Source organism: Hippocampus guttulatus, chromosome 12, assembly GCF_054856545.1.
Source record: "Hippocampus guttulatus isolate MCC_2025c chromosome 12, RoL_Hgut_1.0, whole genome shotgun sequence".
Classification (NCBI taxonomy): Eukaryota; Metazoa; Chordata; class Actinopteri; order Syngnathiformes; family Syngnathidae; genus Hippocampus; species Hippocampus guttulatus.
In genome coordinates this window covers 17,868,247-17,882,675 of record NC_141272.1, presented here as the reverse complement: position 1 = coordinate 17,882,675, position 14,429 = coordinate 17,868,247, and the positions used below count along the sequence as shown (strand labels likewise).

Sequence of the window (14,429 nt, the reverse complement as noted above, 5' to 3'; positions counted from 1 at the left end):
GTCCGAAAGGCCATCGGGCAAAAGACAATGGGAGAAAAATGACAAAAGATGAGTTTTTAGGGCAAGCCTAGGTGAATAGATATACAGTACATATAACAAAACAGTCAATCTGGTGACCTGTGGTTGTGTTGTCTGCTAAATCTCAGTTCCCATTCTCCAAGTCTGCTCATATTTTAGGTCGTCCCCAGCCAGAAATGAAAGCTGGCTGCGTTGTATGCATTTCGGTCCAACAGACCGCAATGACATTGTCCCATATTGTTTTCATTTTACCAAGCTGGGTGTTTCTGTTTATTTTATTTTATTTGGTTGTGTGTCTGCTTGTGCTGCATGTGACATTGTATGTTCTCAATGCTGACTGGCTGTCGCTATCGGCAAAAATGTACTTCATCCTACCACAGCAAATAGGTGAAGGGGCAAAAGTGGCGAGTGACGCACTGGGACGGCCTGAATTAATGACGAACTGATGATGACGGACTGATGAAAATTACTCATGCGCCCACCACTGCAGTTACCTTTGGAAACAATTTTTTTACTGACGGTCCTAAAGTAGCAATGACGAACTGTAATTTAGCGATGATGGAATGTGTGGTTAAAATAACAATGACGGAGTGATGGATTGACGATGACAGATGGGTTGAGTAAAAAATAAATAAATATGAATTTTAAATACCTGGGAATGTGTTTGTTTTAGTTTTCATGTTATTCCAAAATGGATGAGCAATAAAATGATTCTGAATATCAGTGTGTGTGTGTGTGTGTGGGTGTGTGTATAGAGAGAAAGAGAGAGAGAGAGAGAGAGAGAGAGAGAGACTTTGTTTTTGGCGTTGCCGCTTCCATGCAGTGATTTCTTCAGTGCCTCTGAACCTTTTGATGACATTATGGACCGACCAATGATAAAATCCCCAAATTCCTTCTCGTTGTACACGGTCCAAAAACCACAGTTGTTCCCCAAGAGGTGAACCTCGCCCCATCGTTGCTTGGAAATGACTGAGCAGTTCCCACTTAGCTTGTTCACCTGTGGGAAGTCCCAACCAGGTGTTTGATGAGCATTCCTCAACTTTCGCACTTTGATGCATAAAAAAGAACCAGCTTATGCTGATAGCAAGGTAAATTCATGTTTAAAAAGAGAACTAGCTTGTTCTGTTTCACTTTGCTTATGCTAGAATATTACGAGAACGAGCTTGTTCCGATTTTGAGATTTTTACATTTTGGAATCAGTACAGCTGAGTGAGTTTTAAAATAAAATCCAATGAAATGGCATTCTATTGTGTTTATTTGGAGTTATACATTAGTATACATACTGTATATTGACTGAAAATCTATTGTTACCATATCGATAGATCGTATTGAAATTGTGTTCACTGTATCGAATTGTATTGTTCCAAAAAAGCAATTTTACTCTTTGTTTCCAATCATTGTGCCCTATATAGCAATATGTATCTTCTCGGCAAATAAATAAATGTTTAAATAAATAAATAAATAGTCTGAATGAACGATTAAGAAAGAGCTATCGCTCGGACAGTAATGTCGCATGTTTACTTCTCCACTGACCTTGAGCTCTTCAGGCTGCCATCATCCGAAAAATTCTTGGCGGATCCTTTACTTTTGGATAACCAGGATTTCACCCCATCCACACGACCCTCCACCTCAGAGTCAGTGTCTGAATCCCCTTGACTAGTGGGGAATCAGACACAGAAAACCAGTTAAGACAGGGCAAAGGGGAGGACAGTTGCAGAGAGGATTAGAGAATCAGCTCAAAGAAATGTTACAGTGTTGCAGTCGAGTCAAAAGAGGCAGAAATCAATGAAGCCCTTGCAGGAGCACTCGTTGGCACAAGGTGGGAATAGAGCATTCAAAGCATCGTGTTATTTCTGCAGTCAGCTCAAAAAGACCCTTTTAACACACAAGCCCATGAGCAGCCACAGACCAACAGTTCACTGGAACTTGTCACCTTTGACATTCATAAGATTAGTGCAACCTTTGTTAGGTGGCAGCGGACATAAACAACACTCAGTCTTCCAAAGCTTTCCAAAAGAATCTGCTCTCGGTAGCGGCGTAATAAACCTTCCCTGAAATTTGAATGTAAATTATTAAACATGAACGCTAACCTATTGGCCCCATGGTGTTCATATTTTATCTCGATAACTAGTACTCTAGCAGCAATAACGTATTAGTTGGGTCTCATTAGTGAGTCTCTGAATCTATTAAAAAAATCGTGTTATTTATTGCACCCGTATTGAATATTTATTTACTTTGGAGAGTTTATCTACTGAGGACACAAGCAATTAATGCCCTTTTTCATTGTATTTTCGACATGAAATCGTGGATGACAGAAAACTTTGTGCAGCTCAACCAGGATAAAAACAGAACCACGGATTATCAGTCCTGAATCAGTAAGGCAGAAAGAAAGAAACAAATGTTCAAATAAAAGCACTAACATTTAAAACATCGGATAAAATCAAGACCCAGGGTGTGGTCTTTGATTCAAATGTAACCTTTAAACACCGCATCAGGCATATCACCAAGAAGAGCTTTTCTCATCCAAAAACACACTGTCTATGTACGCATCTGTTAATGTGTGTCGTTGGGAATGGTTTTCCTTAGTTTCCTTGCTTTCATTGTACGAAGCGCTTTGTGCTGCATTTTACTCATGAAAAGTGCGACTGAATACATAAAGTCGGATGGAGTAACTGATTGATAGTCGATTGCCATGTAAAGCTTTCGAGAAGCAAACAAACAGCACTAAAGAGACAATCATTATCAATGGCATTTTAAGCATCATAAGTTGTTTGTTTCTCCCCACTGTTCATTCGCATCTAAAACACGGATCTCTTTGCCCTGCAAAGCCTCATTCCTCTGTGCGCCTTCATATCGTAGATGGCATATTAGTGTATGCGAAATGTGGAACTGTTTTCTGAGTTCATCCCTATAGCTCCAGAGCACAGACAGGGCTTCAAATCTTTTTCAAGCCCAACAAGAAAATGACATCTTTTCAAAACATTTTGTATGAAACAGTACCTTCTAATGAGTCTGGTGAAATGTACATAATTTGACCTAAAATAAATTTCTACCAAGTCTATGTTACATTATAATGCAGTTTCATGTATGTCGTTACATAATTTAAATATGTTGATAAAATAAATGCAAACACAAATGAAACATTATTAAAATGAGTGTAAATCTTGTTTCACAATTCTGTCTTGAATGAGTCAGCCTTGACAACACCAGAATGCCAAAAACTGTCAAGGGAGTCCCATGACTGAGAGCCAACGGTGAACGTTGTGTGCAGGTGATTTGCCTGGTGAACAAGGCAGCTTTTGGGAAGACATTTCAAGGTTGGCATTATTAACCCTTTGATGCGCCCTGTAACCTGATAACATGATAAGCTGTCCACTGTTGTAACCGCTGTCCCTGAAAGGGTTACGCAAGCTCAGGTCATTGATGAGAAACTCACCCTGTTTCAAACAGCGACATATTAACATTAACAATAAACTTAGTCTATGGAATATTAAAAATAAATACATAAATTAAAAAAATTAAGACCGGTTAGAGCAAACCTCAGCAGTTCAAAAGAAATCACGCTCCAACATGACACACAACAGCGTCACAAAACCTTCTGCAACATTAGTTACTTCATGTATGCCAAGTGTTTAACAATATGCAGAATCTGAGGAGGGAAATGTGTTTCATGCTGGGGATACAACACATCATCAGTGACATTCATGCATCTCAGCATGTGAGGTCATGCATTCAGCAGTAGGGATGTAACGATATCCATACGTCACGAGACAAAATGATCACGATATGAACCTAATTATGACTTGCACATGATACTGTATAAAAACTCATGATATTGGAGTTACTGTTACTGTTATGTGCTCCTCTTGGCTCATTGGCGCAAAGTATCATGGTCTATGTAAAAAGTAGTTCACAATACTGTGTTCGTCGGCTGAAGCGGGCAACGAGTTTTTTTTGGGAGGGCGGGCGGGCGGAGGGTGATGTGCTATTTTTAATATGGTAACATGACGCCGACGATATTGTAGCCATTTTAATATCAAGATATCGCCGTTATCGTTACATCCCGAATCAGCAATGGTGTACACCGGGATTATGAGGAATCTCTGAGCACTGTTGCTGATGCATGATGCCTAAGCCTTTTATGCATCAAAGGAAACCCTCTTTCGATTGATTATTTCTCTCCCTTTCACCTAACTATGAGTCTTTTGCTTTTGTTTGAATTGGTGATTGTGTGGATCTGGTGTCCAAAGTGGTAGACATTGTTTCCACCAAACAGTACAGTTCAGTTCAGCATATCACGGTACGGTTTGAGCAGTAAGTCCGTTCCATTATCGGATGCTGAAACTCTAACTAATAAATGGTGGGAAGAAAAGAAGAATTTATTAAATGACAAGGCGGACCAGTGAGCGACTGGTTAGCACGTCGGCCTCACAGTGCAGAGGTGCAGGGTTAGATTCCGGCTCCGGCCTTCCTGTGTGGAGTTTGCATGTTCTCCCATGCCTGTGTGGGGTTTCTCCGGGTACTCCGATTTCCTCCCACATACCAATCCAAAGACGTGTGACAGGTTAATGGAACACACTAAATTGTCCCTAGGTGTGAGTATGAGCGCGGATAGTTGTTGGTCGTTACCCTGCAAATGGATGGCAACCAGTTCAGGGTGTACCCAAGCAACTGCTTGAAGACAAGTGGTATAGACTCCACCACGCCCGCAACCCTCTTGAGGATCAACGGATCATAAAAATTGGGAGGGATGGATGAATTAAATGACAATTTCTAGATTAATTTTCTGCCGCTTAGTCTGTTCAGGGTCACGTGTAAACTGGAGCCAATCCTAACTTACTTTGAGCTAGTGGCGGTTTACACCATGTCTAGACAAGGGTAATTTATGTCTTCCCATTCCATAGCAGTTCCCATGCAGAATGCCTCCTTTTTCCATCTTCGTTAATTGTGTATCCATCTAAACCGAACTATACTGCAAGGTGGAAATGTGGCTTTGAAGCCTAAGTTAAAATCGTATTGCAATCAAAACGTCTCACTTATTAAGACTCAAATCTGAGACAAAACTGCTTTGAATTCAGGAGCATTTCAATCTGGATTTGTTTTATAAGGGTATCCTTTAAAGCACAGATTCTCTGTGTTCAAAGACTCTTCAACATTCCCAGCGGTTAAAAAAAAGAAAAATAAATACATTAAAAAAATAAAATTAAAAAATCACAAGCTCGCATTCCTCACGTTTTGTTTTTTCTTTTCTGATACTTTGTCACCATGTCTTGTAAACTGGTTGCAATGATGGATGGACAAACAGAAGAGAACACACATTTAAAAAAAAAAAAAAAAAGACAAGGCCAAAAGGAAAATGTACAATGTGAATGATGCTTGAAATTCTTGCGGCTGGTGCTTTGGTGACCCTTTTCTTTTTCCTTAATGAGAAACTACCTTAAGTGGACACATGCAGCTTTTATGGATATGGACTCAACATGCCACCTTCTTCTGTGTCTTGTAAAGTGAGTGAAAAAAAGCCTTTTAAAAGTGAAGAATACGGTATTTTCACTCTGTCAGCAGGCATCACAGAGGAGCGCATTTTCTTCGGTACACATATTGAAGAATCAATTAAGGATAATAGAATTGATCAGAACAATAAGGTCACCCTCATACCAAAGTACTGGTATGGCCTTTTACTAATTGGTGTCTTAGCAATATCAAGTAAATGGGGTTAAGGACTGATTCATCGGAAATACTTCTGGCATTTAAAATCTGTGAACACGCAACCTCTTTTCGATTTGCATTTTGTTTGCATACGATCATGTGTAACACAAGGCGCATGAGTGTAAATTTGTACCTATTGATAAGGTCTTCATTGTCATCGCTTTCCATCTCATCCTCAATGGCAGCCTGGAGATCACCTATCCTTTTGAAGGCGAGCTTGAGGTCTGCTTGCAGGCTCTGATTTGCAGCTTCCAAGCTCTCAATGTCCATTTCCTGTTCATGGTACAAAGCACAACATAAATCTTTTCAAAGTAGTCTGAATTTGAACGGTATCAAAAGTCTCATCATTTGGTCATTGATTAGACGATTTTCTCATTTTCATCTATTCGGCCTTAAACCTTTCAGGGACAGCGGTTACTACAGCCAAGGCACACGTTCAAGTTTGAAAAATCGCACGGCACACCAGCGAACAAAATTGTTGGAAAAAAGAGGATACATGTGTCAATTTCATACTTTTTGCCATCCAATAGAACATCATTTATTTGTTCTTTCTGTCACTATAGGTTGCTGGCATAGATAGAGAGATACATTATTTGTTATGAATACATAATTTTCTCACCAATGAAGTGAAATTTGATACATTTCCCGTGGCACATCGTTAAAAGCTCTTACGGCACACTGGTTGGGAATCACTGATCTATTGCATACTTACCAGCTCGTGCTTTTTGCGGCTGGCCTCTCCTTCCTTTTTGGCGAGTTCACCCATCTCTTCTTTCATGTCGCGAATCTGTCTCAGCAATCGTTTGCTCTGTTCTTTCTCCCGGAGCTCACTACTGCTGCGTTGGTCTCGATCCTCGGTCAGTTTTTCCAAATTTTCTTTGAGACGTGCTACAAGGTTCTGAAAAAGGAAATGAGATTAGACTGCCGTAATAATGATGTGTACATTCAGTATGTACCGTAATGTAAGGGACACACATAACCATCAAGTTACGCCTTAGATTTGCCACTCGCCATATTACATAGACTGCAGTATTTACCAAGAGTTGAGTATGAGTACAGTGTAGTGTCTTTTTGTAACTCGATTAATTAAATCCTGCTCCATATTTTGATAACCAGAAACATTCAGCCCCTCTTGTTTTTGGTGGCGAGGAGCAGGGCTAAGGCTGCACAATAATGGAAACACTGACTGAGATTGAAATCCTGATTAATAAAATGACTATTCCATCGACTTCAAAACTTTTTGACATAACTTAGTTACCTTCTTAAACTCAAAAAGCCCAAACTACCATCATAGCCTCATGCCTTGTAAATCCATCCATTTTACACAGACTTTAGCATTAGCAATGGAAATGTTCTTGAAATGAAACATTTATTGTATTATGAGTATAATTATTTTTGTTGCGTGTTTAGTCTGACAGACTCCAACTAGGGTGTCAGCTTAGAGGACACTTAGGGACGGCAGAATCACATAGGCTACATGCTTTCTATTTAAGCAGCATGGTGCATTCAGGTTCCATTTACAACATCAGGAACTCAAACACCACACCCTTCAGCCTATGAATCTTTTTCTTCGGTCATAACGTTTCTAAGATAAAGAGAAGCCAAAATTTAAACCACGATTACAATTCTTTGAAATCATGCTCGTATGATTTTTTTTTTAAATTCCTTTCAGCATCCAAGCATTTTTATTTTCCTTCTGGACAGTCCGCTGTTGACAAAAAAATTACACATTGAGTAACTACCAAACGGAACCTGCACAGTTTTGAATTAGTAAGTAGTAAAAAGTAAGAGTAATGCAAACTAAAGGTAAAACAGGGATAATATGCAACGAGGTGTGCAATAAAGTCTTTGGAGATATATTCCCATGGTGGTATTTACAGTATACTTTATGTTCATGACCTTTCTCAGTTTTTTTAGATCATCCTACCATGCGGATAGCACATTTTGCTCGCCAAACATCTGCCGCCCACCACTTCCAGCACCATAAGTACAACTGCCCTGTCTTTGGTTCTCACCTCCAGGCGTTTGACCTGGGTCTTCTCAAACTCCAGTTTAGTTTCAAGTTCCCGGATCTTGGCCTCCTGTCGGCTCACAAGGGATTTCTCCACCATGGACTGCTCCTGGAAGTCTAGTTGACTCTGGAGAACTTGCATCTATGGCAATGTTAACATATGTTAGTTTTTAAAAAATGTTTTTTAAACATATTGCAACTCTCATATCGATGGCTCCCGGCCAAAAATGTTAAGTCACATTTTGGTCAATGTGTTTTTGTTGTTTTTTTTTTAAATCCGCGATTGGCCATTCCAGATGTGTGGGTGTCATTAAAAAAAAAAAAAAAATTATTAAATTATTTCTGAATTGTTTGATTGATTGCACTTCATAAAACCATTTTGTTTTTTGACATTTTATTATTTTTCATATGTATATTTTTCTTAAATAAAAACAAAACAAAAATGTATTTTGGGGCGTGTGGAAGGGGGGGACTTGGAATGAATTTCTATTCATTACAACGGGGAGAGTCGGTTTGAGAAATGAACGTGTTACAAGGGTGCTCATGGTTAAACTTGCAAGTCAAGGCAACTACTGTATAATCCAGGATGTACCAGTATTCTGAAACATTGGAAACCAACACATCCAGTCAATTTGTATCATATGTTTGATTTCTATTCACAGCATTTGATTTATTAATTGTGTGAGGCATAGTTTAGGAAGAAATCTATGGCTTTACATCCTTCCACTGACTGTATGTTTTCACTTGCTATGCCTAAAGCAGAAACATACTGCACTTACTGTCTCATGCACTTCCTGCTTCTCTTTGAGAGCCTCCTCCAACTGTGCTTGTAGGTCACTGATCTGAGCCAAGTTCTGGGCAGACTGCAACAACAAACACAAAGTACAGATGTGAAAGGGTTCATGAAACCATATACAAAATTATAGCATTATGATCCTGCTACTATTTTTAGTCTGGAGAAAACATTTTAAAATTATTTCAATGTGACGTGTGAAATATGTACCTCATGGTGCTGGATTTGAGAAACGATATACAGTGATCCCTCGCTATTTCGCGGTTCGTTTATCGCGGCTTCGGTGCATCGCGGTTTTTTCAAACATTCATAAAAAAAAATTTTTTTTTGAAGTCAGCAAAAATCTGTGTCTAAGTGTTGTTTACTATGCGTGCTAGTGTGTGCCCACTCTGCTCAAGGTGGAAGGTCCACGTGGGGCACGTGTGTGCGTGGACGTATGGGCTCGCAGGTGAGTGTATGTGTGTTGCTGAGAGAAGAGAGAGAGAGAGAGAGAGAGAGAGACCTATAAGAACAAAAGCAGGTCTCTCCATCCTTAATTGTCTAAACAACCTTAATTGACTAATCATAAACACGTCTGCTGCACGGAGTCTGCTGCAAGGCTGCGGGATCCTAGCCCACGCGGGGCAATTAAAAAAAAAAAAAAAAAAAAAAAATATATATATATATATATGTTCATTGGTCGCTACTTCGCCGATTTTCGTTTATCACGGGTGGTTTTGGTACCCATTAACTGCGATAAACGAGGGATTACTGTACTCTGTCTGATGACTTGCTTACTTAATTAAATGTGATTGAACTGTACAAAAAGTTGTATACCTTTTTTTTTCTTTTTTTAAACAGAACCCTCACAGCACATTGCGTAGGATATGAACAAGCGGTGTTGCGGTGGATGGATAGATAAGGCTCGCTCCAGCACAAACAACTACATTCACCGTTAGATTGTGGCCAAATGTGTTGTAGGAGAGCCGCCGGTGATATGGTTATCTCCGTATCACTGTCCTGCGGCTCCAACAATTCGTCAAAACATGTCCTTGCGGTCTGTGGTGCAAAAAAAAGATTGGGCACGGGACCACTGCCTAAGAGATGCGTGCTAAACCAGCTGATCACAGGGTTCCATAGTGCAAGTCAGCGGTGGGGAATACATTTTTCGAACAGGCCACGCAACTTAATTGTGTAATCTGCAATGTGATTTTCTAAAATAGAAAATTGTATTGTTTTAATATACTGTACATGTGTGTGTGTGTGTGTATATATATATATATATATATATATATATATATATATATTTACAATTTTAGAAACCTACTCTTATTTCTTTACTTTTCAATGGTTCAAAGTTTTCTCTTCATGTGTTTATGTAGTTTGTGTTTTGTTCTTTTAGCCATTGATGTAAGCTTATTTTGTTTTCTTTGCTTGTCAATGCTTGGTCGGCGCTGTGTCTTTGCTTGTGTGAATCACACCGAGCTGCCTTTATGAAATATGCTATGTAAGTAAAGCTGTCTTATCTAACGATCGATTGTGATAGGTAGAATGAAGAGAGGGAGACCTGAGCCACAGCAGCCTTGTGCTTCTTCATAAGCTCGTTCAAATCTTCCTGGTCTTCCTCCATTCTTGTCTGCAAGTCATTCTTTTCCCTTTGAAGACGACTCAGCTGTTCCTCCAGCTGGAGTGCAAGAACAAACACCAAGACAATACATTTATCATAAGTATGTCAGACAACAGAGAAATGCTCATCTAAGAACTAAAAGCCAGAGGTGGGCATTTACATCCGTCATCACCAGTACCAACGGAAGGTCCGTTGGTCTGTTAATGATGGGCTCCCAGTTTTGCTGACGACTGGTGTTGGTAATACCGCCATATAAACTAACGGCGTGAGGAAATTGTTTTTTTTTGTTGTTTTTTTAAAATTAACGGAGTAATATAACTGATTATTTCTCCCATTGTCGAAACACCATTATCATTATTGTACTTTAAATACGATGTGTTACACTTAATCTATTACCGTATTTTCTGCACTTATAAGTCGCTTCAGATTCTAAAGTGCACTTTCGATGAATGGCCTATCTTAAAACAGTTTTCATATATAGGGCACACCACATTATAAGGCGCATAGAATAGAAGCAACAATAGTGGCTGCGGTTGCGCTATGAATCCACTAGATGGTGATATGCTAAAGGAAATACAATACAAGAGAACACATTACAGCTTTATTTATATCGAGCCTTCACAATAGCTACAGCTGTAACCAAGCTGAGAATTGGTCACAAACACGGACACTTTAACGGAATTACAAAACAATAAATGAATGAGAAAAAAAAAGTTATAAAGGCAATTGAAAAGGCACACAAAACTCGTGGGCTCACATCCACAAAGGGCTAAATATCCTGGAAATCTTGCTTGTCTCCGCCTTTCCTCATTTAGTCAGTAGTTAACTATGCTTTTAGTATTATTTTCGTTTCATAATGGCTGCACAGAGCTCACAAAGTAGTTATCTGTTTGAGTGTGTGTTGGCGAATCTATATGCATATAGCTTCTAGTAAGCAGCAGATGTTGCAGACCGACAACCGTCTGTTTCAACACCTGTAAATGAAGGGCCTTTAGAGCCCCAAGTTCAATTCCCTTAACTAGTTTGACAAACTGACTGAGTTTACCTGTGTGTTGACTGAGGGCATCTGTGTGCACTTCCTGCATGCTATCGACCATCAGGCATTTACTTGATACATTTACCAGCTCTTGTGTCAATTACATTTTTATTATAATATTAATGATGACATGAACAAGACAGTAGAAATGTATTATTAGAGTTTCTTACATTGAGAGATTGATAGAAAGGAATTAAACAGGACTCCACCAACCATGGAAGAATGGAGAGTAACTCAAAAAAGCCAAAGAAGATTGAAGTGGTACACCTGATGAAGAACAGGTGTGTTCTTTAACCTCTTATTTCTAGCAAAAGGGGGGGGGGGGGGAATTATGCGACTTATCTACTGCTGTCCAGATGGTGAGGCTATATAAAAGCCTGACTAACGTGAGATCACCACCAATCATTCATCCCATATGTCATGATAGATTTATTTATTTCGACCCAGTAATGAATAGCATACCATGATCAACTGCAAACTGCAGTGACGAGACCCTGAAAAATGACTTAAAAAGCTGAGAGAAGAGCAGAGGACAATACTGACCGCCTGTTTTGTTTTGGAGATGTCCTCCATTTGAACATGCAGATCTTCGATCTCCACCTCCATGCATTTACGGGATTTGACAGCAGCAGCACATGTGAATTCGGACTCTTCCAGCTAGACAAAGAATGCAACAGAATAAGTAATTTATTTCGGAAACAAAGTCTAACATACATGCACGCAATTGTACAGTTAATTACCTGGTTCTTTAGCTGCGCTATCTCTCGCTTGCTGGGTGCATTGTTCTTGATGTGGTCTAACATGATCTGAGCATCAGCCAGCAAAGTCTTGGTCCTCTTCAGGTCTTTCCTCAGACGCTTCTCAGTCTCACTGTCACCACTTCTCACCTGAAGGTGCAAATAAGACTGGACTGATACAAATGAAGTTTGCAATATTGTTTGCGTTTTATACATTTTATCAGAAATTTTAATTGTTAAACAGCATTAGTACAAATCAAAATTGAATTCATATAAGAAATAAATAGTACAGTCAAACCTCGGATGTAAATGCTTTAAAAATGTTGTTTTCGAGACTTGAAACAGATTAAAATTTATTACATTGATTACAATGGGAAACATGGTTTCGGTTTTCGAACAGCCTTCTGTAACGGATTATGGTCGAAAACCGAGGTATGACTGTATATGTAGAAGTTAATATCCTCCTGACTACCAGTAGTTCAAATTTGTCCTCTGTAGAGGACATTTGTGAACCTAAATATCTCCCACCCAGTGCATCCAATCGCATAAACTCCTTTTGTTACTCTAAAGAGGACATTCAGTGCTTTCCAATGATACCAAATTTGTAGGGGTTGGAAAAAGTAAGAAAATGGCTTCCCTCAGTGCAAGCACTTTTTATGGGAAGAGGAAAAGTAATACTTTTTATCAAACACATTTTGCTTGCGTACAAAATACATTCAAATGGTACCGGGTCGGGTCTCAGGAGTGGGTGCCCATCTATCAAGTGTGAAATTAGACAAGCCACTACATTTTGTGAGAGCACCTTGTTTCCGAAGAGGTGTGTGTGTGTTATCTACCGATGCACAATTCCAATTTCAATAGCAGTGCACCCATGACTATGCTAGGCGAAGATCTTTCATTTGTAAGTATATGACATGGAAACACAAGCTTGTCAAACCAAAAAGCTAAGCCGAGCTGCTGTCAGATGTTAAAATTAGACACAAACTGTAGCTCTGCTAATCCAAACACTGCTTTGTTGAAATGTGTAATTTCAGTATGCGATGTTTAAATGACATTTCCATTTACCCACTGGATATTTAATGATACCCCAATAATCATTCATCCACCTGTACCTTGTCCTGGGCTGATAGGAACTTTGACTCCATCTCTCGTTTCTCTTTGAGAACCTTCTGCTTCTCATCATACTCTTCCTCAAGCTGAACTTCCATTTGTTTTAACTAGACAAACACAGAAACATTTACAGGAGACCAACACAGATACAGTTTTGTGTCATCAATATGAAAGTTGACATTAGAATTCTTCTATAATGTTAACAATTAAAAAAAAAAACAAAGCAAGAAAAAAAATTAAACTAAATCGTAATAATTTTCATCCACAGGCATGCACACTAACACACAAAAGACAAAAAGCACTCTTATATTGTACCTCCTCTATTGGTGATGGGAATTCCAGCTCTTTTTAAGCAACAAGCTCTATTAAAGCAACAACTCTTCAGTTTCCCAAAAGACCCATTCAGATTTTTTTTTGTTGCTTAATTTATTACCAAAACTAACAACATTATGCTCATGGGCATTAAAAATAAGAATGCACTTTTTAAATATTTCCTATTCACAACTATGCCTTTATTTATTCATTCTAAAATGTACTGCAAAAAATATTAAGTACAAAAAAGATGAACTACAAACCCAATTCCAATGAAGTTGGGATGTTGTGTATAACATAAATGCATAAAGTATATATTGGGACTGATCAATTTTGAAAAATAATTGAATTCTTTTTTTTTTTTTTTTTTAATGAACCACTTTACCTTCTTGCTGCATGACTGTCTGATTTCCTCAACCTCATCATCTTTGCTCTCTATATCCTTAGAATGGGTTTGGCGCAAACGTTCCATCTCCATCTCAAGACGTAATTTAGCCTAGAGAAAAAAAAAAGATTAGACATAAATACATAACATTTGCAGCATAACACAATGCAGCATTGACATTTTCATTTTGTAGTTGAAGGTGATATTCATTGGAAACCTATAGAAGGGATAAAAATTCTACATACTACTGTTCAAATGTCAGGTTTTTGTGATTAAAAAAAGGAGACCACGATCAATAATTTCAAATCTTTTTCCACCATCCATGCAACCTACAACTTCCATCCATGTGTCAATTTTTAACACTGCTTATCCCTCGAGGACCTTGGGAATGCCTTGGGATCCCCCGGGAAGAGCTGGAACAAGTGGCTGGGGAGAGGGAAGTCTGGGCTTTCCTACTAAAGCTGCTGCCCCCGCATCCCGACCCCGGATAAGTGGTAGAAAATGGATGGATGGATGGATGGATATCCTGTTCAGGGTCGCAGGCAGCTGGAACCTAACGCAGCTCATTTCGAGCGAAAGGCCGACCAAACCCAGAAGTGGTCGCCAGGCAGTCGCAGGGACCATGTAAAGACGAACAACCATTCACACTCACATTTACACCTTCACTGAGTGCAATTTGAACCCATGTGGCCTCCACTCAACTCAGGTAAGTAAG

General features: G+C 39.1%; 1 protein-coding gene across 12 annotated transcripts in view; it reads right to left on the bottom strand.

Moving 5' to 3' along the window:
• myo18ab (myosin XVIIIA b) overlaps window positions 1-14,429 on the bottom strand; it is a 96,039-nt gene that overhangs the window by 5,654 nt on the left and 75,956 nt on the right. For 8 of the 12 annotated variants that reach the window (XM_086125468.1, XM_086125470.1, XM_086125469.1 and 5 more), the window contains 11 exons: window positions 13,715-13,825; window positions 13,020-13,124; window positions 11,911-12,057; window positions 11,714-11,827; window positions 10,075-10,191; window positions 8,515-8,598; window positions 7,740-7,877; window positions 6,437-6,622; window positions 5,858-5,997; window positions 5,251-5,295; window positions 1,552-1,674 (listed from right to left, as the gene is read on the bottom strand). In XM_086125468.1, the coding sequence (XP_085981594.1) occupies window positions 1,552-1,674; window positions 5,251-5,295; window positions 5,858-5,997; window positions 6,437-6,622; window positions 7,740-7,877; window positions 8,515-8,598; window positions 10,075-10,191; window positions 11,714-11,827; window positions 11,911-12,057; window positions 13,020-13,124; window positions 13,715-13,825 (1,310 nt within the window). The remainder of the gene's footprint in view (window positions 1-1,551; window positions 1,675-5,250; window positions 5,296-5,857; window positions 5,998-6,436; window positions 6,623-7,739; window positions 7,878-8,514; window positions 8,599-10,074; window positions 10,192-11,713; window positions 11,828-11,910; window positions 12,058-13,019; window positions 13,125-13,714; window positions 13,826-14,429) is intronic. The other 4 variants (XM_086125478.1, XM_086125467.1, XM_086125476.1 and 1 more) reach the window with 2 other exon arrangements.